At 50.5% G+C, this 25,596-nt stretch overlaps 1 protein-coding gene and 1 long non-coding RNA gene across 3 annotated transcripts in view; one reads left to right on the top strand and one right to left on the bottom strand.

Moving 5' to 3' along the window:
• Nucleotides 1–1,458: 1,458 nt before the first annotated feature.
• Nucleotides 1,459–25,596, top strand: part of LOC146050584 (Fc receptor-like protein 4) — a 36,571-nt gene continuing 12,433 nt past the window's right edge. For both annotated transcript variants that reach the window (XM_083167666.1, XM_083167665.1), the window contains exons 1-7: nt 1,459–1,500; nt 6,799–6,819; nt 8,691–8,951; nt 11,593–11,847; nt 20,737–21,015; nt 23,105–23,380; nt 24,842–25,117. In XM_083167666.1, the coding sequence (XP_083023792.1) occupies nt 1,470–1,500; nt 6,799–6,819; nt 8,691–8,951; nt 11,593–11,847; nt 20,737–21,015; nt 23,105–23,380; nt 24,842–25,117 (1,399 nt within the window). In that variant the 5' untranslated portion in view covers nt 1,459–1,469. The remainder of the gene's footprint in view (nt 1,501–6,798; nt 6,820–8,690; nt 8,952–11,592; nt 11,848–20,736; nt 21,016–23,104; nt 23,381–24,841; nt 25,118–25,596) is intronic.
• On the bottom strand, nt 11,168–18,833 carry LOC146050586 (uncharacterized). Its single transcript, XR_014466338.1, has 3 exons — nt 18,514–18,833; nt 16,461–16,729; nt 11,168–11,763 (listed from the first exon to the last, which is right to left on the bottom strand). It is a non-coding gene; the product is annotated as an uncharacterized LOC146050586 (long non-coding RNA).

Genomic DNA, 25,596 nt, shown 5'->3' with positions numbered 1-25,596 from the left:
GTGGGACTGTGCTCTTGCCACAGAGATGTGGGACTGTGCTCTTGCCACAGAGATGTGGGACTGTGCTCTTGTCACAGAGATGTGGGACTGTGCTCTTGCCACAGAGATGTGGGACTGTGCTCTTGCCACAGAGATGTGGGACTGTGCTCTTACCACAGAGACGTGGGACTGTGTGCGCTTACCACAGAGATGTGGGACTGTGCTCTTGCCACAGAGATGTGGGACTGTGCTCTTGCCACAGAGATGTGGGACTGTGCTCTTGCCACAGAGATGTGGGACTGTGCTCTTGCCACAGAGATGTGGGACTGTGCTCTTACCACAGAGATGTTGGACTGCGCTCTTACCACAGAGATGTGGAACTGTGTACTTACCACAGAGATGTGGGACTGTGCTCTTAACACAGAGATGTGGGACTGTGCCCTTACCACAGAGACGTGGGACTGTGCCCTTACCACAGAGACGTGGGACTGTGCCCTTACCACAGAGACGTGGGAGTGTGCCCATACCAAAGAGATGTGGGAGTGTGCCCTTACCACAGAGTTGTGGGAGTGTGCCCTTACCACAGTTATGTGGGAGTGTGCCCTTACCACAGATATGTGGGAGTGTGCCCTTACCACAGAGATGTGGGAGTGTGCCCTTGCCACAGAGATGTGGGAGTGTGCCCTTACCACAGAGACGTGGGACTGTGCCCTTACCACAGAGACGTGGGAGTGTGCCCATACCAAAGAGATGTGGGAGTGTGCCCTTACCACAGAGTTGTGGGAGTGTGCCCTTACCACAGTTATGTGGGAGTGTGCCCTTACCACAGATATGTGGGAGTGTGCCCTTACCACAGAGATGTGGGAGTGTGCCCTTGCCACAGAGATGTGGGAGTGTGCCCTTACCACAGAGATGTGGGAGTGTGCCCTTACCACAGAGATGTGGGAGTGTGCCCTTACCACAGAGATGTGGGACTGTGCCCTTACCACAGAGATGTAGGACTGTGTGCCCTTACCACAGAGATGTGGGACTGTGCCCTTACCACAGAGATGTGGGACTGTGCCCTTACCACAGAGATGTGGGACTGTGCCCTTACCACAGAGATATAGGACTGTGTGCCCACCACAGAAATGTGGGACTGTGCACTTACCACAGAGATGTAGGACTGTGCGCCCACCACAGAGATGTGGGACTGTGCGCCCACCACAGAGATGTGGGACTGTGCACTTACCACAGAGATGTAGGATTGTGCGCCCACCACAGAGATGTAGGACTGTGCGCCCACCACAGAGATGTAGGACTGTGCACCCACCACAGAGATGTGGGACTTTGCGCCCACCACAGAGATTTAGGACTGTGATAACTAAATACTAATCTATGCAAAAGTGCAAGTGGCAGAGTGAAAATGAGGAAGTGAAACGCGTCAGTTTATCACCACCTCAAACCGGTTATATTCCTCTGCATCACCCAACTCCACAACAGCAAGTGTCATGCCAGTGCTGCTATTGTTGGTCGTGTGCTGTAAGTATTAAGACTTGTGTCTTTGGTCTGTATTTTTTATGTTTTTGAGGCGTGTAAGGCTGCATGACCCATGGAGTTGCAAGGGCTGACCTCCTCCCTAACCATCTTACCATTACAATGATGTGTACCTGGCTTGCCTTATCTGCACCCTACTGCACCCATTAGAACAATGTGTACCCAGCTGGCTGCTACAGATCCTGGCCTCATCTCTACCCTACTTCCCATTAGAACGATGTGTATTGGCCTGGGACAGCTGTACACACAGCACCTCCCTATTGGCAGCCCTGACTGTGCGCCCACCACAGAGATGTAGGACTGTGCACTTACCACAGAGATGTGGGACTGTGCACTTACCACAGAGATGTGGGACTGTTCGCTTACCACTGAGATGTGGGACTGTTCGCTTACCACTGAGATGTGGGACTGTGCACTTACCACAGAGATGTAGGACTGTGCACTTAGCACAGAGATGAGGGACTGTTCGCTTACCACTGAGATGTGGGACTGTGCGCTTACCACAGAGATGTGGGACTGTGCTCTTGCCACAGAGATGTGGGACTGTGCTCTTACCACAGAGATGTGGTACTGTGCACTTGCGCAGGGCCGGCGCCCCCACTAGGCAAATCTAGGCATTTGCCTAGGGCACCAGCCACTGGAGGGCGGCATTTCGCCCCCCCCCCCCTGTGCCGCGGGGGTACCTGTCCTGCGGCTGTGTATATAAAGCTTGCGGCGGCAGCGGGGGGTCCCTGCAGTCAATAAGAAATAGAGCGCTATCCGCCTGGCTATGCGGAAGCGCTTCTGTTGTGGAAACACTGGCCGCACGCTGATTGGCTGAGATTCAGCCAATCATCGTGCGCCGTGCGGCCAGTGTTTTCACAACAGAAGCGCTTCCGCGTAGCCAGGCGGATAGCGCTCGTTATTTCTTGACTGCAGGGACCCCCGTTGCCGCCGCTGCAAGCTTTATATACACAGCCGCAGGACAGGTACACCCCCCCGGCGCCCCCACCCCGACTCGCCTGGGGCGCTCTGGTGCCTTGCACCGGCCCTGCACTTACGACAGAGATGTGGGACTGTGCACTTACCACAGAGATGTGGGACTGTGCTCTTGCCACAGAGATGTGGGACTATGCCCTTTACCACAGAGATGTGGGACTGTTCCCTTACCACAGAGACGTGGGACTGTTCCCTTACCACAGAGACGTGGGACTGTTCCCTTACCACAGAGACGTGGGACTGTTCCCTTACCACAGAGACGTGGGACTGTTCCCTTACCACAGAGACGTGGGACTGTTCCCTTACCACAGAGACGTGGGACTGTTCCCTTACCACAGAGACGTGGGACTCTTCCCTTACCACAGAGATGTGGGATGGTGCCCTTACCACAGAGATGTGGGAGTGTGCCCTTACCACAGAGATGTGGGACTGTGCACTTACCACAGAGATGTGGGACTGTGCCCGTACTACAGAGATGTAGGACATTGCCCTTACTACAGAGATGTGGGAGTGTGTACTTACCACAGAGATGTGGGACTGTGCCCTTACCACAGAGATGTAGGACTGTGCCCTTACCACAGAGACATGGGACTGTACGCTTACCACAGAGACGTGGGACTGTGCCCTTACCACAGAGACGTGGGACTGTGTCCTTACCACAGAGACGTGGGAGTGTGCCCTTGCCACAGAGACGTGGGAGTGTGCCCTTACCACAGAGACGTGGGACTGTGTCCTTACCACAGAGACGTGGGACTGTGTCCTTACCACAGAGACGTGGGACTGTGTCCTTACCACAGAGACGTGGGACTGTGTCCTTACCACAGAGACGTGGGACTGTGCCCTTACCACAGAGACGTGGGACTGTGCCCTTACTACAGAGACGTGGGAGTGTGCACTTACCACAGAGACGTGGGACTGTGCGCCCACCACAGAGATGTAGGCCTGTGCGCCCACCACAGAGCTGTAGGACTGTGCGCCCACCACAGAGCTGTAGGACTGTGCGCCCACCACAGAGCTGTAGGACTGTGCGCCCACCACAGAGCTGTAGGACTGTGCGCCCACCACAGAGCTGTAGGACTGTGCGCCCACCACAGAGCTGTAGGACTGTGCGCCCACCACAGAGATGTAGGACTGTGCGCTCACCACAGAGATGTAGGACTGTGCGCCCACCACAGAGATGTAGGCCTGTGCGCCCACCACAGAGATGTAGGACTGTGCGCCCACCACAGAGATGTAGTACTGTGCGCCCACCACAGAGATGTAGGACTGTACGCCCACAACAGAGAGGTAGGACTGTGCGCCCACCACAGAGATGTGGTACTTTGCGCCCACCTCAGAGATTTAGGACTGTGATAACTAAAGGTACTTATGTATTATCACGGCTCCCGATTTTTCCATTGGGTCGGAAAAATCTACTTATCCTCATTACCCTATGCATATGCCCAGCGTTTCATGGGTGTTCCCATGCAAACGCGGGGCGTATGCATGGTAATGAGGCCGTGACGCGTGGGTACGGGGCGGGCATCTGACATCGCCGGATGTCAGCTGCCTGCCCCCATACAAGATTTCACACGGACAAGTGTCCGTGTGGTCTTGTGTTGCGGGACCTGGTGGAGCGTGCGGCCCTGCATTCGATGTTCGGCGACCATCGAATGCAGGGGCTGCTCCCACCATGGAGGAGGCGTATCACCGTCCAATTTCATGCGGATCGCCACATATCCGCGTACGGACGGCCGTGGCGATCCGTATGGAAGGCGGGGATTCGCCTGGTGCGTTGGAGCCGCATATGCGGCTCCGGCCGCACCAACCAGAATAAGGGCCCTTGTCCCGTCCCATCTTCCCGTTAGAATGATGCGTACCCGGCTCACCGCTGCAGATCCTGGCCTCCTCCCTACTCTTCTTCCCATTAGAACTATGAGTACCCAGCTGGCCACTGCTGATCCTGGCCTCGCCCCGTCCCCTCTTCCCATTACAATGATGTGTACCTAGCTGCCTGCTGCAGATCCTGGCCTTGTCCCTACCCCTCTTCCCATAAGAAAGATGTGTACCCGGCTGGCCGCTGCTGATCTTGGCATCGTCCCTACCCCTCTTCCCATTAGAATGATGTGTAACTGGCTGGCCGCTGCAGATCCTGGCCTCGTCCCGTCCCCTCTTCCCATTACAATGATGTGTACCCGGCTGGCCGCTGCAGATCCTGGCCTCGTCCCTACCCTCTTCCCATTAGAATGATGTGTACCCGGCTGGACGCTGCAGATCCTGGCCTCGTCCCTACCCCTCTTCCCATTAGAATGATGTGTACCCAGCTGGCTGCTGCAGATCCTGGCCTCGTCCCTACCCCTCTTCCCATTACAATGATGTGTACCCGGCTGGACGCTGCAGATCCTGGCCTCATCCCTACCCCTCTTCCCATTACAATGATGTGTACCTGGCTGGCCGCTGCAGATCCTGGCCTCGTCCCTACCCTCTTCCCATTAGAATGATGTGTACCCGGCTGGACGCTGCAGATCCTGACCTCATCCCGTCCCCTCTTCCCATTAGTATGATGTGTACCCGGCTGGCTGCTGCAGATCCTGGCCTCATCCCTACCCCTCTTCCCATTACAATGATGTGTACCTGTCTAGCTGCTGAAGATCCTGGCCTCATCCCTACCCCTCTTCCCATTACAATGATGTGTACCTGGCTAGCTGCTGCAGATCCTGGCCTCATCCCGTCCCCTCATCCCATTACAATGATGTGTACCTGGCTAGCTGCTGCAGATCCTGGCCTCATCCCTACCCCTCTTCCCATTACAATGATGTGTACCTGGCTAGCTGCTGCAGATCCTGGCCTCGTCCCGTCCCCTCTTCCCATTACAATGATGTGTACCTGGCTAGCTGCTGCAGATCCTGGCCTCATCCCTACCCCTCTTCCCATTACAATGATGTGTACCTGGCTAGCTGCTGCAGATCCTGGCCTCATCCCTACCCCTCTTCCCATTACAATGATGTGTACCCAGCTGGCTGCTGCAGATCCTGGCCTCGTCCCGTCCCCTCTTCCCATTACAATGATGTGTACCCGGCTGGCCGCTGCAGATCCTGGCCTCGTCACTATTCCTCTATGTACCCGGCGGATATGCTGGCTGACAGGACAGTCCCATCCTTCCATTTCTGTGCAATAACCGGCCAGCGACCATGCGATTGCGCGGGAGTTTCATTGGATCTCAGCATGGGGTGGGTGCAGGTGCCGACACTATGACAGCTGAAGATGGACACACAGGGCATACGGCCATTAGGTCGACCACTGAAGGTCGAAAGGGCTTAGGTCGGACACCTGAAATTGGTCAACATGGTTAAGGTCGACACAAGCATTAGGTTAACAATGGCTAGGTCGAAATTCAAAAGGTCGACATGAGTTTTTCATTTCTTTTTGTCCCGTATGTTGACATGGCCGACATGGACACCATGAAAGTGTACTGTATCTCTGCTGTGCTCGGCACACTATTATATTCTCTCTCCTAATAGATGGTAGGGCATGAAATACCACCTGTCGGCACCTGTCGGCTAAAAAAGTGCAAAACCCATGTCTACATTTTGACGGTGGACCTATGTATTGTCGACCTAATGTTTATGTCGACCTAAGCCATGCAACCTTCAGTGATCGACCCAATGCATGTCGACTGAATATATGTCGGAAGATCGTCACTCAATAGGTCGACATGAGTTTTTGTATATATATATATATATATTTTTTTTTTTTAGCTGACATGTGTCGACGGGCGGTATTTCATACCGTACCAGCCACTACGGCCTGATGGAAGAATTTAATAGTGTTTCAAGGTGGGCAAGGAACCGTGCCTAAAGCCGATGCAAGGGGAACAAAGTACATTTAGAAGGTGTCCATGTCGACTATGTCGACATTCGAGACAAAAAAATGTGGAAAAGCTCATGTCAACCACTTGACACATGACCTTCCCATTGTTGACCTATTGCTTGTGTCGACCTTAAAACCCTGTCGACCGAAGCAATGCTGGCCTATTTCATGTTTCGACTTAGCCCTGTCGACCTTAATGCATGTCGACCGTATGACCCATACCGGACACACAGTGGGTGGCACAATCTCCTGCATGCAGACACATGGGTAATCTGTACAGCTAGGTGTACACTCGCATCAGCATAGGGCAGATGTGTCCGGCTCAGGAACGGGCGCAGTATGACCGGTACATGGCTATGGAAGGTCTGTGTCATTCTCCTTCAGCTTCCTGTAAGGATGGGCATATCCCAATGCCCTTTGTTGGCTGTATCTGACCATGTCTGTCTCTTGTTTCAGCATCGATTGTGGATGATTCCAGTGAGTATTTTGTTCTATCCTTATATCTATGTCTGTTGTATTGCATGGTATATAATATGTGCGGGTGGGGCTCATGCTGGGCTGGGGGTTACATGTAACACACACCCGAGCCCTGAGAGGAACAGTATTAACAGTACTACTTCTGTAGTGTAAATGGCTGCACTCAGCCAATCAGATGTGGGTGTGAGCATACACAGCCCAGTGGGCCATTGAATCAGTGAGTACGCATTGCCACAATGATATAACTGGGCACATCTCTACTGTGGAGAAAGATAGAGGGGAGAGAGATAAAGTAGTACTCAATCAGCTCCTAACTGTCTGTTTTCTCATGTTAGGGTTACGCACTTAGAAGGGGGATTGGAGATAGGCTATGGGGTGGGGGGAGGTAGGATCAGGGGTTCCAAAATGCTAGCCCTAATCCAAACAGCTTCTATCACATAGAGCAGTGGTAGCCAACTCCAGTCCTTGGCCCTTATTCTGATCTCGGCGGTACGGCCCGCGTGCGGCCGTACCGCCGATGTTTTCACTCTGCACATGCGCAGAGGTCACTCTGCGCATGTGCAGGCGAAATCGCCGCACAAAAATTTTATACGCCGCAAAGGGGGCGTATAGGGGCGTGAGGGGCTTAATAGCCTCATTTCCCTATGCATACGCCCCGCGTTTCATGGGCGTTCCCATGCAAACGCGGGGCGTATGCATGGTAATGAGGCTATGACGCCAGTGATGGGGGCGGAAAGCTGACATCGCCGGATGTCAGCTCTCCGCCCCCATACAAGCTTTCACACGGACGATTGTCCGTGTGGTCTAAGCTTGCGTGAGCTGGTGGAGCGTGCGGCCCTGCCTTCGATGGTCGTCGACCATCGAATGCAGGGGGCAGCTCCCACCATTTTCATGCGGATCGCCAGCCGTCCGCGTACGGACGGCCGTGGCGATCCGTCTTGTAGGCGGGGATTGGTTTGTGCGGCCGGAGCAACGTATGCGGCTCCGGCCGCACAGATCAGAATAAGGGCCCTTGAGAGCTACCAACAGTTCACATTTTTCAGTCAACCTAGCTGCTGCAAAGCTGCACTCATTACTCACTGACCTGTTTCCCTGGTTACCCAGCAGGTGCACAGGTGTACTCATTACTCACTGACCTGTTTCCCTGGTTACCCAGCTGTTGCACAGGTGCACTCATTACTCACTGACCTGTTTCCCTGGATACCCAGCTGCTGCACAGGTGCACTCATTACTCACTGTCCTGTTTCCCTGGTTACCCAGCTGCTGCACAGGTGCACTCATTACTCACTGACCAGTTTCCCTGGTTACCCGGCTGCTGCACAGGTGCACTCATTACTCAATAACACATTTTCAAAGATCCACAGGTGGAGCTAATTACTTCACTTGTGATTCTGTGAGGAGATCTTGAAAACATGCACTGTTGGTAGCTCTCGAGGACTGGAGTTGGCTACCCCAGACATATAGAGCATTGGTTCTAGTGAAGTGCTAAAGTTTAAGCCAATCTCAACTACCATGTTACAGGGTGGGTTTAAAAAATAACAGGAGATGACTGGCTGATGAGCTATCAATTTGAACTTTATCACCTCACCAGGATTAATACATCTACCCCTATGTACTAAGCCCTGGACGGGGGTAAAGTAGAAGGTGATATTTCCGCAGCCAATCAGCTCCTAACTGCCACACAACAGACTGGGGCTTGAAAAACGACAGGAGCTGTTGGGCCTCTATTTTATATCTGTCCTATCTCCATCCAAGGCTTAGTAGATAGCCCCAACCCACCTCCCCACCCAGGGCATGTGTGTACTAAACCTTGGATAAAGATAAAGTGGAGAGTGGTAAGTCATTGTACATGTGACATGTTTGTGTCTTAGAGGCTGCAATGGAACCTTGGGTGACTTTGGATCCAAACTGGAATAAGATCTTCGAAGGATCATCCGTAAATGTGACATGTAACACCCATCACGGAGGACTGGGAGAACGGAAGTATATCTGGTACAGAGACGGTGGACAATTACGTGGAAATCTGCAGACATTACCAATCAATTCTGCTGAGGTCAGATACAGCGGCAGTTACCAGTGTGAGACCACAGACAATGGAAGAAGCAATCCTGTCATGTTGGAGATCAGTACGAGTACGTTAAACATATACATGTGATTGTATTTGTAATGGGGGAGAGAAACCATTACATTTGTTCATTTTCTATTGTCCTGCTCTTTAAAAAAAAAAAATGTGTCGTATATTTCCATGTCAACATTTTGACCCTGTCGACCCAATACAGCGTTGACAGGGGCACAAATTTGAAGGTGTGAGTTTGTCATACAACTCGGTCAATGTAATAGGGTGTGAGTTTCCAGGCACAAACATAAATCGCACGAGACTTCACACCAGCAAACTTGATTTTGTGTTACAAACTCTATATAAGCCTTGATCCACCATTTTGTCATTTGATTGGATCGTGAAGGAGCCTGGGGCGGAGAGGAGAGTTTGTGCTGGAGGTTTTGGATCTTTGTGTTTGAGCTATGTCCATACCTCCCAACTTCTGTGTTCTCCCTCATTAGTCTAGCAATCTCCCTCATGTCACGTAGCCCACATTACACTGTTACATCATAGTTACCTCCCCTCCTGCATTCTGCAGGAGACTCCCTGACATAGCAACAATCTCCCTCTCTCCCTCATTAGTCTAGCAATCTCCCTCATGTCACCTAGCCCACATTACACTGTTACATCATAGTTACCTCCCCTCCTGCATTCTGCAGGAGACTCCCTGACATAGCAACAATCTCCCTCTCTCCCTCATTAGTCTAGCAATCTCCCATTTTTCACCTAGCCCACATTACACTGTTACACCATAGTTACCTCCCCTCCTGCATTCTGCAGGAGACTCCCTGACATAGCATGTATCTCCCTCTCTCCCTCATTAGTCTAGCAATCTCCCTCATGTCACCTAGCCCTCATTACACTGTTACATCATAGTTACCTCCCCTCCTGCATTCTGCAGGGGACTCCCTGACATAGCAGCAATCTCCCTCATTAGTTTAGCAATCTCCCTCATGTCACCTAGCCCACATTACAATGTTACATCATAGTTACCTTCCCTCTAGCATTTTGCAGGAGACTCCCTGACAAAGCAGCAATCTCCCTCTCTCCCTCATTAGTCTAGCAATCTCCCTCATGTCACCTAGCCCACATTACACTTACACATAGCTGCCTACCCTCCTGCATTCTGCAGGAGACTCCCTGACATACTGTAGCAATCTCCCTCTCTTCCTCATTAGTCTAGCAATCTCCCTCCTGTCACCTAGCCTACATTATACTGTTACATCATAGTTAAGTCCCCTCCTGCATTCTGCAGGAGACTCCCTGACATAGCAGCAATCTCCCTCTCCCTCATTAGTCTACCAATCTCCCTCATGTCACCTAGCCCACATTACACTGTTACATCATAGTTACCTCCCCTCCTGCATTCTGCAGGAGACTCCCTGACATACTGTAGCAATCTCCCTCTCTTCCTCATTAGTCTAGCAATCTCCCTCCTGTCACCTAGCCTACATTATACTGTTACATCATAGTTAAGTCCCCTCCTGCATTCTGCAGGAGACTCCCTGACATAGCAGCAATCTCCCTCTCCCTCATTAGTCTACCAATCTCCCTCATGTCACCTAGCCCACATTACACTGTTACATCATAGTTACCTCCCCTTCTGCATTCTGCAGGAGACTCCCTGACATAGCAGCAATCTCCCTCTCCCTCATTAGTCTACCAATCTCCCTCATGTCACCTAGCCCACATTACACTGTTACATCATAGTTACCTCCCCTCCTGCATTCTGCAGGAGACTCCCTGACATACTGTAGCAATCTCCCTCTCTCCCCCATTAGTCTAGCAATCACACTAACCGTTACACTGTTACATTTTGGGGGAAAAAGGAATGAGAGATAGATGTACATTGAATCATCAGCGCCATTTCCCAGCACTTTACCAAGTATAGTATCTCTTATGCTGTGTACACACGGGGGCGATTTCAGCACATATCACTGGCAATATGATTGCTCAGCGACCATATTGCCAGTGATTTGTTTGTGCTGTCTGCGATAAATCGCCAGGTGCGCGCTCCCGTGTGCAGCCCCTGATGGTCGCTGGTCGCAGGAGCTTGCAGATGTTCCCTTTAACTGTATCTACCTAAATCAGTGTCAACGAGTGGGGAGAGTTGTATGTACAAAACAATAAAACCATCTGGATGAGTTTGTACAATGTGATCAGCGGGAGTGTGACATGCGTGAGTTTGCATGTTCTCACAGCCAATCACATTGGCCGAGTTCTCAAAATGTGAGACCCTCTTACATTCATCGTAAGGGATTTTATTTATCAAGCCTCGTAAAACCCACCCATTAGTATAGTGTTTTTGCACGATTATATATATATATGTCTAGTGTAGGTTTGTGTGTCTCCGAAACACTGCCATCTGTTGGCAGCAAGTGTAACTACATCTTTCTCTCTCACACATGCACAAACACAGAGGCAATCATAAATTAGCAGACTAGCTTTCGAAGCATTTGCTTTGAGCGGGTTTACTAGTTTAAATATATGCCCCTAAATCATAAGGGAGGTTCATTAATCTCAGCTCTTTGCCACAAAGTTAAAACAGAAAACAAACTATGTGTAAAATACATTTTGGGGCCTGATTTGTACAAACAGAGGATTATTTGCAGGCTGTGTCTCTGTGGAGGATAATCAGCAGACGCCCGTTTCACCTGGTTATGTTTTATTACCAGGTTGGCTGATTCTTCAGGCACCTGCGGCTGTGTATGAAGGGGACACACTGGCTATGCGATGTCACGGCTGGGATGGCAGCTTTAAAAAAGAAGCATCATTTTGTAAGGATGGGAAACTAGAGTCATCCACGGATTCAGTTCTTCGTATGGAAAGTGTAGATGGTGGAGCATCTGGGAAATACGTGTGTACAAGAGAAAGGTGGAAGGTTATTCACTATACGACAGAGTCAGCCGAGACATCAGTGTCTGTTCACGGTAAATAACACTCATTAAATTACCTAAATAGAGTAACATTTACACTAAGGGAATGGGGCAAATGAGTGAAATATTATAAGTAATAAAGTATCATTATAACTGAATTTTCTGAGATTTTTATGATATTATTCTGTTACTACGGTTGATGATGCGGGGCACTTTAATAGGACGGCTAATTCAGTTGATTTGAAGCACCTGAAATAGTTCTGCTACTGAAACTGGTAACAGTATGCACTATACAACGGTGATTATACTGGATTTAAATAGTGGAGAATCCATATATATAAAAACTTATGCTGCCCACACACTTGTGAGATATTGCACGCAATCATTCGATTTTGACCTCATCTGTTCCATAAATCTAATGATTGTATGCACATTTTGTGTTCCATTCAACGCGTTGCGCGGGCACGCTGGTCGAATCAGGCATCTCATGATCTTCTGTTCTGCCATCGTTACCTCCCCTCCTGCATTCTGCAGGTGACCTGAAATAACAGCAATCTCCCCCTCTCCTTCATTAGTCTAACAATGTCCCTCAGTTCACTTTGCCCACATTACATGGTTACATCATAGTTACCTACCCTCCTGCATTCTGCAGGTGACTCCCTGACATAGCAGCAATCTTCCTCTCTCCCTCATTAGTCTAGCAATCTCCCTCATGTCACCTAGCCCACATTACACTGTTACATCATAGTTACCTCCCCTCCTGCATTCTGCAGGAGACTCCCTGACATAGCAGCAATCTCCCTCTCTCCCTCATTAGTCTAGCAATCTCCCTCATGTCACCTAGCCCACATTACACTGTGACATCCTAGTTACCTTCCCTCCTGCATTCTACAGGAGACTCCCTGACATAGCAGCATTCTCCCTCTCTCCCTCATTAGTCTAGCAATCTCCCTCATGTCACCTAGCCCACATTACACTGTTACATCATAGTTACCTCCCCTCCTGGATTCTGCAGGAGACTCCCTGAAATAACAGCAATCTCCCCCTCTCCTTCATTAGTCTAGCAATCTCCCTCATGTCACCTAGCCCACATTACACTGTTACATCATAGTTACCTTCCCACCTGCATTCTGCAGGAGCAGGGGCGGATTGGGATGAAAAACCAGCCCGGGAAATTTATGAAAGCAGCCCTAATGGGGGTGGAGTCTGCTGAGGGGGTGGGGTCTGTGAAAGGGGGCGGGATCCCTACTTATAGGGTAGAATTCCAGGTTGCATGCAGTTGCGGCCTTTCTTGCAACTTTTGCTGCAGTTGCATCTGCAGCTATATGCTAATGCCATTACACTGCCCTGGTGCATGGCCGTGCACCAAATATATGGACTGGCCCCGCAGGAAAATACAAACACATTTGCACCAGCAGGAAAAAAAAAACATCAAAATCAATTTGCCCCCCCACAGGAATAAACACATTGTCACCCCTCTCCCCCCCAGATAAAACACTGGCTCAAATAGAAAACAATGATATTTACTGATAGCCCAAACAGGTAAAATAAATACATTGACCCCTGACAGGGCAAACATTAACCATTAGCCCCCACAGAAATAAAATAAAAACACATTGAGCTCCACACACACAAAAAAGTGTGGAAAGTATATGTCCCTGGGGTGGGGGTACTGTGGCTAGGAGGACTTGGGGTAGCATGGACAGTGTATGTTCCTGGGGGGGCAGGGATATTGTCGGTAGTGTACAAGTCAGAGAGGTATATACTGGAAGCCAGGGGTTTGAGCGGATAGTGGCTATGGGTGGGTACTGTACAGTGAGGCCTGGAGGGGAGCAGGGGGCAGGCTGGGAGCAGTAGTCGGAAGCAGAGGCAGGCTGGAGTAATAGTAGTGTGGATAAGGGGACAGGCTAGGAGCAGTAGTGGGAAGCAGGGGCAGGCTGGAGTAGTAGTGCAGATAAAGGGGCAGGCTAGGAGCAGTAGTGGGAAGCAGGGGCAGGCTGGAGTAGTAATAGAGAAGATAAGGGGACAGGCTAGGAGCCGTAGTGGGAAGCAGGGGCAGGCTGGAGTAGTAATAGAGAAGATAAAGGGACAGGCTAGAAACAGTAGTGGGAAGCAGGGGCAGGCTGGAGTAGTAATAGAGAAGATAAGGGGACAGGCTAGGAGCAGTAGTGGGAAGCAGGGGCCGGCTGGAGTAATAGTAGTGTGGATAAGGGGACAGGCTAGAAACAGTAGTGGGAAGCAGGGGCAGGCTGGAGTAGTAATAGAGAAGATAAGGGGACAGGCTAGGAGCCGTAGTGGGAAGCAGGGGCAGGCTGGAGTAGTAAAAGAGAAGATAAGGGGACAGGCTAGGAGCAGTAGTGGGAAGCAGGGGCAGGCTGGAGTAGTAATAGTGAAGATAACGGGACAGGCTAGGAGCAGTAGTGGGAAGCAGGGGCAGGCTGGAGTAGTAGTAGTGTGGATAAGGGGACAGGCTGGGAGCAGTAGTCGGAAGCAGGGGCAGGCTGGAGTAGTAATAGAGAAGATAAGGGGACAGGCTAGGAGCAGTAGTGGGAAGCAGGGGCCGGCTGGAGTAGTGGGAGTGTGGATAAGGGGACAGGCTGGGAGCAGTAGTGGGAAGCAGGGGCCGGCTGGAGTAGTGGTAGTGTGGATAAGGGGACAGGCTGGGAGCAGTAGTGGGAAACAGCAGCAGGCTGGAGTAGGAGTAGTGTGGATAAGGGGACAGGCGGGAGCAGTAGTGGGAAGCAGGGGCCGGCTGGAGTAGTGGTAGTGTGGATAAGGGGACAGGCGGGAGCAGTATTTGTATGGTTATAGCTAGGCTGCAAAGAATTATTATTAGGGTTAGGCTGAGTTGTGTGTAGAAGTAGGTTTAGGCTGCAGGGGGGCAGGGGGTGTATGGTTAGGTTGTGTGTGTGTTTTTTTTAGTTAGGGTAAGGCCTGTGAGGGATATGAGTAGGGTTAAGGTTAGGCCGCAGGGGTGCGAGTATGGTTAGGGTTAGGCTGTGTGTGTGTGTGTGGGGGGGGGGGGGGGGTTTCAGTGGCGTAACTAGAAATTTTGATCCCCTCAGCCAAAAACAATTGGACTGTTTCTTGGCAATTCGGCTCCCAGTGCAAAAAGTAAAAAAACTGGAACAATGGCCATGGCCTTACAATGGTGTGGTCTCAAAGGAAATGATGTAGAGAGGCAGTGGGTGACAGTGAAAAGGTAACAGGAAGAGGCAAAGAGTGATGTCTAAAAAAGTCAGAGACCAACAGGAGAGAGAGGGAAATGGGGAGATAGTGACAGTCACACCGGGGAAAGGTAGAGGGTGATGTAGTGGACGATGGGGATGGATAGTGGGAGATAGAGTGGCAGTGGTTTACAAAGAGAGACAAAGGGTGATAGAGATAAGCAGTGGGTGACCTCAGGGAGAGAGTAAAAGAGGTAGTAAGTGGATGATGCCAGGGGAAGGCAATGTGTGACAGAGGATGGCAGGTAGAGGCATTGGATGACAGAAGAGAGAGGTGACAGAAATAGAGAGTGGGGAAAGAGGAGGGAGGGGGGGAGAGGGGACAGAGGGAAAGAAGGGAAGGGGGTAAGAGGGGAAGGGTGGAGTGGGATAGAGGGGAATGGATAGGGAGAGAGGCGGAGAGAAGGGTAAGAGGGGGAGAGAAAGGAGGGAGATAGAAAGAGAGGGGTAGAGGGAAATGACGACTGTCGTCTCTCCTCCACCCTGATCACTGCTTCCCATGCTAGAGTACAGGACTTTGCCCGTGCTGCACCCCCTCAGTGGAACGCACTCCCTCGCTCCATTAGACTCTCCCCGACCTTGCAAAGCTTCAAACAGGCACTGAAAACTCACCTATTCATCAAAGCGTACCCTTCCACTGCATAAACCAGCTGGTTCTCCGACCCCCTGCCTGTTTACATCCTGCTATCTAACCACCACCCACTCGCTTGCACCTCTTGCAATCTGTCTGTCTCCCCTTCCTACTAGATTGTAAGCTCCTCTGAGCAGGGCCCTCTTCCCTCCTGTTGTCAAAGCCCACTTCTCTTCACATTTCACTCACAGCTCTCCTATACTCCAACACTCAGTGACCATCTTTGTCCGCATACTCCTCTCCATCATTGGCATCAAGCCTCTAGTTGTATGTTGATTGAGTCCTCACTACTTATATCCAAGCTGTAATGTGTATTGATCTGTGGCGCTCTTTATTTGTACTGTATTTTTGTTATTTATTCAATGTTATGCCAAGCTTTGTCTCCCTGTATTGTTCCTTTGTACGGCGCTGCGAAACACTTGTGGCGCCTTATAAATAAAATTATAATAATAATAATGGAGAGGGAGAGACAAAGTAAAAGAGGATGAGAGGGAGGGAGATAGAGAGGCTAAGGATGTAGAGAGAGAGAAGGGGGGAGGAGGAGAAGGAGAGAGAGGAAGAGAGAGAAGGGAGAGAAGGAGAGGAGAGAGAAGGAGAGGAGAGAGAAATAGAGAGGAGGGAGAAATCAGCTGTAAAGGAAAGGAGAGAAAGGAAAAGAGTGACGGAGGGGTGGATAGAGATAGAAAGGGAGAGTCGGAGAGAGAGAAAGAGGGAGTTATGTAACATTGGTGCAAGTGTGGTGTGAAGCAGCTTGTGAGGTAGAGGGCCATACTGCCACATCCTAAGCTGCGCTCGACCCCCCGACTTACCTCCGGCTGTCAGCTCCAGGCTGCTGCACAGCTCCTGCTTCTAGTTGCCAGCTCCCGGCAGCTGCGAGTGTCCGATCCGATCTCCAGGCTCGTGCTTCTAGATATCAGCTTCCGGCTAGCACCAGGTTCATACCTCAGCTCCTGACTCTTGCTTCTGGTGTCAGCTTCAAGCAGCTTTGTGGGTCAGGCTCCCGTCTCTAGCTGTCTGCTTCTGGTTCCCGCAAGGTTCAGACCGCAGTTCCCGTCTCTGGTGTCAGCTGCAACTTAAACTAGATTTAAAAAAAATAAGCACCTAAATGACGGGGGGATGTTAGCGTAAAGTCCCTTACAGCCCTACCACAGAAGGCATTCTATACGGCATAGTCTACCCTCACAACACAGGACCCCAGACTCTCCCCTTACTATGTAGCATCCATCACCCCTCACCCAGCACAGCACCCCTCATTTAAAACCCCTCTTCAAGCACAGCACAGATCACAGCAGAGCACCCATCCCTGTATGCCATCTCGCCACACTCACCAACCCTGTTCCAGCACAACACAGCAACCAACACCTATCCCAGCATGTCAGCACCCCTAACCCTTCTTCCTGCACAGCAACCCCCACCTACCAGCACCGCACAGATCACAGCAGCAGCACCGATCTCCCTACACAGCACTCAGTGGCGGAACTAATGTCTAGTAGGCCCAGGTGCAAACATATGTTTTAGGCCCCCACCAACCTGCCTCCCACCACAGGACGTCAGCCGCCCGCCCAGGTCTAGGACCTGACTCCGCAAGTCTAAGCCAACCAGAATCAGGTCCTACAGTATATCTCTACACTGAAAGAAATCACTACATTACAGTACATTGCCCCCACTCCTCTACACTACATTGCCTCCACTCCTCTACACTACAGTACATTCCCTCAATATGCAGCACTATATCACTACACTGTAAATGCTACACTACAGTGACATTACAGCTTGTCTTCACTCCCTCCAGCTCAGTGGCCAAAGTCTGCAGTATGCTGTGCCCTGACCCTGCTCTTACACCCCCCCGGGAGCCCAGCTTCTGCCTACTGCACCTATACTGTTAGCTGAAATATAAGTTACAAAGCATGGAGACGCAGTTGGTTAGACACATCATCTCACCGCTGGCCATGCCCAGAGCCCCATTCTGCCTGTATCAAAGCATATGACAGCTCTGGGATGGGGGAAGGGATTAAGCAGATTAAATGGGAAGGTAGGTTGCACTGTGGCAGAGGAAATGCAGATGGCATGCCTGCCCTGCAGAAACTGTCCCTTAAAGCAGTGGTTCCCGACCCTGGTACTCAAGTACCCCCAACAGTGCACATTTCCAGGTCACCCAGCAGGTGCACTCATTATTCAGACACGTTTTAAAAGATCACAGGTGGAGCTAATTATGTCACCTGTGATTCTGTGTGGAGACCTGGAAAATGTGCACAGTTGGGGGTACTTGAGGACCAGGGTTGGGAACCACTGCCTTAAAGGATGGCCTCCCCTTTTCTCCTTCAGTCTAAACTGCCCCCTCCTTCTTTGGCTACTGTACTCTAATGCATGATCCAGATGAAAAAATGACAGGGGGTGCACTGTAATTGGGGGGAGAATGGTTACTAGTGTGGCTAGATACGGGAGTATGGAGGAGGATTAGTGGGAGAAACAAGAGGAGAGAGAAGGAATAGTGGGTGGATGGAGCAGGAGAGAGGAGGAAGAGTGGGTGGATGGAGCAGGAGAGAGAAGGAAGAGTGGGTGGATGGAGCAGGAGAGAGGAGGAAGAGTGTGTGGAAGAGCAGGAGAGAGGATGAATAGTGGGAGAGTAGGAGAGAGGAGGAATAGTGGGTGGGTGGATGAGCAGGAGAGAGGAGAATTATGGTGTACATTGGGGCAGTGGGGCCAGGGATGGTAATCTCAGAGCAGCTAGGTGCCATTTTGCAGTGTCAGGGTCCTGGCTGAAAGCACCCCATTACAGCTGCTGTAATTGAAATGGGCAGGGGAGGGCAAACTAACATGCACACACAGTGACAAACACACTGTACAGTGGAAGTGCATTACCTGTCAGTACCCCGATGAATCATACCCTCAGCCACCACCTTTATAGAACTGGAGCTTCATTCTTCTGACACAGGAAGTTCAGCAGCACGCAGCAGCAGCCTGTGCAGGGAGAGTGTAGAGTGGAGCCCCCAGGCATACAAATCAAGTGAGGAACACATTCGATCCCTGCCTGTTCTGCTTGTCACCAAGCCGGCTCCTCTGGCTGCTGATCCCCCGAGGTAGGCACCCGACCGCTGCAGCGCTGCTTCTGATTCCCAGCAGCAACCATCGCCCTGAAGTGCGGATTCTTCAGTAATGTCCACAGCTGTGTCTGCTTTCATTGCCGCTTTGAGTGCCCTACTCAAAGCATCAATGAAAGCAGACACAGCTGTGGACATTACTGAAGCATCCGCACTTCTCTCTCCCAGCAGCCGCTCACATACATTTAATTTTTTGCGCGGCTTCAGAGCTCCGCTGGCGGGGAGAAGGGTGGCGCCGCAAAACCCGGAAGTGTGTCAGTCGGGCTGTAAGCACCGCGGGAGGTGCTGTGTGCGGCCGCACATGCGCACCAGCCCTCCCGCGGCCATTTCAACTTCGGCCACAGCCGCGGCCATGTTTATTCAGGGCATTTTGCTGCGGCCGCGGCCGGTAACCGCGGAGATGGCGGTTTGGTGGCCGCGGCCCAGCCAGGGAGGGTGGGCGGCCGCTATGACTCTAAAATGTGCCGGCCCACCGGGAAACGGCCCGGTTTCCCGGTGGGCCAATCCGCCCCTGTGCAGGAGACTCCCTGACATAGCAGCAATCTCCCTCTCCCTCATTAGTCTAGCAATCTCCCTCATGTCACCTATCCCACATTACACTGTTACATTTTTTAAGGGGAAAAAGGAATGAGATAGATAAATTTACATTGAATCATCAGCACCATTTCCCAGCACTTTACCAAGTATCATAGCTCTTACTAACTGCTTTGGGGCTCATCTACATTTGGATGTAAGTCATCTTACAGGATTCCTCTCAGATGTAGCAGTACACACACACGCTTCTAGGTGCCACGTTCACAATCTCTTTTCACAATATCTCCATTTATAGAACTAGACACGCCCTTTGGGGGGAGCATGACACGCCCCCTCAAAGGGGTGCTGTGCAAAATTCTACTACCAACTATAATCTCCCTGAAACTAATTTTCTAAATTGTGTGGTCTTCACATAATATTTATCGCATTGTACATGTGGTCGGATGCTGTTTTGTGTGCATTTGATTTTTCTAAATGCGATGTTCAATTCCTTAAGATTTCTGGTCACTTCCTGGCCCACTGCCCACTGCACACCATTATGCTGCCCCACTGCCCACTGCACACCATTATGCTGCCCCACTGCCCACTGCACACCAATATGCTGCAGCACCCTGCATTATTTTGCCCCACTGCAAGCTGCTGTCCACACCCTGTCCACCATTGTGCAGGCCCATGTACACACCATTATGCAGGCCCAAATTTTTCAAGATCTGTTCGATAATCTGGTGTGATTATTATTGGTGAGCATTCAATGCAATTGCATTCGATCATGCGATCCCGTCCAATTTTTTTATTGAAAGGGGTATTCGATAAATCTCACAATTGTATGCAAAAAGAAAAGCATTTTCCATGCAATTTATCAGAAGGGGACAAGGGATATCGAACCCGATATACCGTCGAATGCAATCGCACAAGTGTATGGGTAGCATAAGATCTACAACAAATATTGGGGTCGATCCTTTGGCAAAGAGTGCGAGATGCCGTTCCAAAGGCGTTTAACCCTTTGAGCGCCAATTTAATTTGTCAAAATAGGTGTGAAAATTGCCCAGCAAACCGCTTTATTCCTCATAATGACCTGTAACGTTACCTTTCATAGGAAATAGAATCTTTTTTATATATATTTATTTGAATTTATATAACAAATGTGAGCGCCGCTGGCATTTTTAGTGGACCTTTTGCACATCTCTCACAGAGATGCTGGCACTTTAACACATCGGGACGGGGGATACCTAACAAGCATGGAGTAAATAAGGCCTTATATTTATACCTCGGCTGTTACAAAATAAAAATGTCAAATATTTTTGAAGCGTGTTTTGTATTATCCAAGACCAGAATGTAAACATATTCTGATGGATAAATGATTAGTTGCTGAGGGTTTATTGCATTACTCACTTTTTGCAATGACATGGTTGCCCTCTAGATACCACAGTTTATGTGTCTTCTCTTCTAGAGCTTTTTCTGGTTCCGGCAATAAAGTTGGCCCAGTCCCCGGTGATGGAAGGCGGTGTCATGACCCTGACATGTGGCACATCTCTGGCTCCGCCCAGACAGGACAAAAAGATGCTGTTTGCTTTCTACAGAGATGGGCGGAGCGTGCAGGACAGTGCATCCGCTACATACAGCATTCCGTCCGTGCAGCTGGGGGATTCTGGGAAATACACCTGTGATGTCCGAACTCCTAGCGGCAGTGTGAGGAAGAGGAGTGGTGTGTTATATGTACAGATACAAGGTGGGTGTAATGTTGTAACAATATTTTCATGCAATTAAGATAACATAATAACATATACTCCTGTTTATTCTCAAAAAGTTGTTCGTAATTTCCTTGTAGGCACTTTAGACACTATGGGGGAATTCAGTTGAGAACAAGAGATTAAAAAACTTTAGACCACCAGACTGGTGAGCAGTGGTGGCTCTTACCTCTGTGGAGGAGGGGTGCTGCTGCGATGCCGCCACCACCCCCCCCCCTCTGCTGCTGCCGCTGCTAGTCCCTGCCGCCGATGCCCGCTGGTCCCTGCCGCCTGCTGGTCCCCACTGCAGGTTCCGACCCCCATTGTGGGACCAGCGTATACTTAATAGCTTCTTCAATACTGCACGTGTGCTGGCCCCAGCCTCTATGGCCGTCCATAGAAGCATATTCACAGGCCTGGCACATGGGCTGTATTGTCCTCGGGACAGCTCATGCATTACACCCCGCAGCAGCACATAGAAGCGTGGGGTTAGGGTTAGGGTTAGGGAGCACCTCCAAATGGGAATGCCTTGGGTGTTTGGACTTCCAATGAGGAACCTTTGGCCCTCCAGCTGTTGCTGAACTACACATCCCAGCATGCCTTGCTACAGTTTTGCTATTTGGCCATGTTAAAACTGTTGCAGGGCATGCTGGGTGCATAGTTCAACAGCAGCTGCAGGGGCTGAACGTTCCCATCCCTGCAATAGGAAGTCACTGTCATACCCCTTTTACACCAAAATCCCTGGTCGGACCCTGGTCTTTGAACACGGGAGTTTCCAGGGTTGGACCCAGCTTCATACCTCATTTACACAGCACTTCAACCTGGGTCGAACCTAGGTCTGCACCATTTACACTGAACCTGGGTCAGCCCTGCTTTTCCCTATCGATGACATTATAAATGTTAATTTTAGGACTGGTAAACTGCCAGCCAACCTTCCCTCGATGATTTAAATAAAAAAAATGAAAAGACATGAAAAGTTAGCCTTGAAAAATGTTGGTTGGTTTAATTGAAAAATATTTTTTCTAAAAGTTCTATTCAGTGCTCACATAGCGGTATAAAAGTGCAGCATCTCCCATGTGCTCCCCCCAGCCCCCTTCCCCTGCAGCAGCAGACCGAATCTCCCATGTGCTCCCCTAGGATGTGGTCAGTTGGTCGACCTAAAGATGGTCGACAGTTATTAGGTTAACACCACTAGGTCGACATACTGCAAGGTCCACAGGGGTCTAGGTCGACATGGGACAAGGTCAACAGGTCATTAGGTCGACACAAGCATTAGGTCGACATGGTCTAGGCAGGGCCGGTGCAAGGCACCGGAGCGCCCCAGGCCAGTCGGGGTGGGGGCGCCCCGGTGCCGGGGGGTGGGGTACCTGTTGCGCCGTCTGGGGAGCGGGCAGGGGTGTCCTTGCCGTGCGGGTACCTGCGGCGCTGTGTATAAAGCTGGCGGCGGCGGGGGTCCTGCAGTGAATAAGAAATAACTAGCGCTATGCGGCGGCGTGGGAAGCGCTTCTGTTTTGAAAAAACTGTCCGCACGCTTATTGGCTGAATCTTAGCCAATCAGCGTGCGGCCAGTGTTTTCAAACCCGGCAGCGCTTCCTGCGCCGCCCCATAACCCGGTGGATAGCGCTAGTTATTTCTTATTCACTGCAGGGACCCCCCACCGCCGCCAGCTTTATACACAGCGCCGCAGGTACCCGCGCGGGAAGGACACCACTGCAGGCTCCTGTCAGATGCCAGCATGGACCCCCCTGCCCGCTCCCCAGATGGCACAGCAGGTACCCCCTTTGCACGGGGGGCGAGGGGCGAACTGCCGCCCTCCAGTGGCCGGCAACCTAGGCACCTGCCTAGTGGTGGCGCCGGGTCTAGGTCGACAGTCAAAAAGTCAAAAGGTTATCTATTTGTACACATATTTCTACACATATACGCAATGATAATGTACAGATGAATCTGATCAGCTCTCATAGTCCAGATGGTTTCGCACATACTGTCCACTAGAAGGGATTCTACACACTGGCAGTCACTGGCTGTATACTGGACACCAGATTATTAGCAGCAACGGACTATTCTAACACTTTGTCTAACAATATGTTGCAGAGTTATTTATGGACCCCAAGATAGAAGCTCTCCCAGCAGCCACTGTCCTGGAAGGAGAAGAGATCAGACTACAGTGTGTGACCAACAGTAACACAGGAGCCCATCTCCTATACACCTTCTACAGGGACTCCCGGGCTGTACAAGGGGCTACCGCTGACAGCACCTATCTCATCCGCCAAGCTGGGGAACAGCACACCGGGGACTATACGTGTTCTGTGCAGTCCACGGATGGGAACGTCCAGAGGAACAGCACAGGCCTATATATCCTGGTGCAAGGTAAGTGCTCATGGGTTACTGTGTTTTCTATAGATTCACTTTTGCTTTTTTTCATATGGGACTGTACGGGGGAGGAGGTGGCATCAAATACCAGACCCGCCACTATCTTGCTACTGGGCTCTGCCACGTTGCCTACCATCAGTTGACCACAATTCCACCAACCCTGAACACTATTCTGGTCAGCTGATTTGTTCCTCCAATGATCTTTTAACAGGGAGGATAAAAGGACTGAGTGGGCACTCCGCTATTGGCCAGAACAATGTCGCTGTTCCTTGGCTCCAGGCTCCTTTGTTAAGTTACCTGTTCTCTGCTTCTCCGTTCCTGAGTTGTGTAACTACAGATCTCAGCCAGTTCTGGTAGTTCTAGTCTGCCGTCTCTGTGCCACTGCTCCAGTTACAGCACAGGTGATTGCAGCAGGTTATAACAGTCCCATCTCTGCAACAAGGAACATTATTGGGCTTAGGGGTAGACCTATGGTCAAACAGACTGGCCATGGCCGTGCGATGTAGGAGCCATGTTTCCCTGCGTAAATGGTCGCTGCTGACTTCGGACACAGGCCCTGAAAGTGACCACAACACAACGGCAACTACGCAACCACTTTGTGTTAACGTCCTCAAACTGTCAATCAACTTTGCGATAAATCCTCACTATGAGCGGGATTGCAGGGGCACCTTGGCACATGCGCAGTGCAATCGGTCTGCCGATAATCACACGTGCGCTGTCTGCCGATAATCGATCCGAGGTGCGGAATATCCACTTTTCCTCCATTCTCTGACAGAGCAGATGTGGGATTGATGTCACCATGGGAGCAGGCCACACCTCCATCTTGTGGCCAGATTTCAGCAGCTTAAATTAGGACTGGGCCCCTCTCATGCAGAGACAGGGGACTTCCCGGGACCACATCAAATCAGAATAAGTATTTATCATGTGATGTCTGGGGACCTGGCTCCTCTATTACTGTCCTGGCAACGTCCCAACCTAATGGACTTTTAATAAAGTTTTTTGACATTTACAACTATGTCGCCATGTTCTATATACATGAAGTGAGCTCATTTCATAAATGTACAGAGTCGGAGTAGTAGTAGTAAAAGTCTATTCATTTATTATCTTGTAGACCAGGCATGGCCAAACTGTGGCCTTCCATCTGTTGTGGTGGAACTACCGCATCCCAGCATGCCTTGCCATTCTTGTAGCATTCCCTAATAGCAGCACTGCGGCAAGGCATGATGGGACTTGTAGTTTCACAACAAATGGAGGGCCATAGTTTTGGTCATGCCTGATCTAGACAGTGGAGCATCTGGTAATTCAATACTGTATATGGCATGGTTGTGTTTTTGTTTTCTTTTGTATCTGCTATAACAATGTGTCTTCAATTAAAGTGCAAACAAGAAGATATGTGTTAGAATATATATAAGCGCCATGCGCCTCCTAACACGTTCTCTCTGGTCACCTATCACCTAGAGTTGTTCCAATCACCGGAGCTGCAGATCTTTCCATCCCAAACTGTCCCGGAAGGAGAAGAGGTCAGACTACAGTGTGTGACCACCAATAACACAGGAGCCCGTCTCCTATACACCTTCTACAGAGACTCCCGGGCTATACAGGGGGCTACCGCTGACAGCAGCTATCTCATCCGCCAAGCTGGGGAGCAGCACACTGGGGACTATACGTGTTCTGTGCAGTCCACCGGCAGAAACGTCCAGAAGAACAGCACAGGCCTATATATCCTGGTGCAAGGTAACTGTACTTTCTATAGATTACAGGGGACAAGATGGCATCTGCTACACTAAGGGATACATCTGTATACAACATAGAAGGACAGAGGTGCCAGGGGGAGTAAGGGAAGTAACAGGAACTGGGGTGACTACTCCTCACCTCTATAAGATGAAGTACTGTCAGTAACCACTAGAGGCCACTCGACGAAAGAAATTACTCCTTTTGTGTGCTAAAAGAGGTCATAACAGAAAGTGAAAGCAATTTTTGCAGAGACACTGATATGTTTCAAACTTGCTGGATATGCAGAGAGGGAGCCGTGGAGACAGAGATTGGAGGTAGGAGCAGATAGGGACTGAGGGTGGGGTGGAGAGTTTGTGGGCTAAAAACTGTCACAGCTCGAAGTGAAAGTAAAAACTGTCACAGCTCAGTGTGAAAGTACATTGCAGAAGCCTTCATTTTGACTGGCTTTTTTTAGCTAGTGTCATATAATATGGTTTCTT

The sequence above is a fragment of the Crinia signifera genome, chromosome 12, assembly GCF_055691185.1.
Source record: "Crinia signifera chromosome 12, ASM5569118v1, whole genome shotgun sequence".
Classification (NCBI taxonomy): Eukaryota; Metazoa; Chordata; class Amphibia; order Anura; family Myobatrachidae; genus Crinia; species Crinia signifera.
Note: the sequence above shows the minus strand (reverse complement) of the source record. Positions and strands in the feature narration are given on the sequence as shown.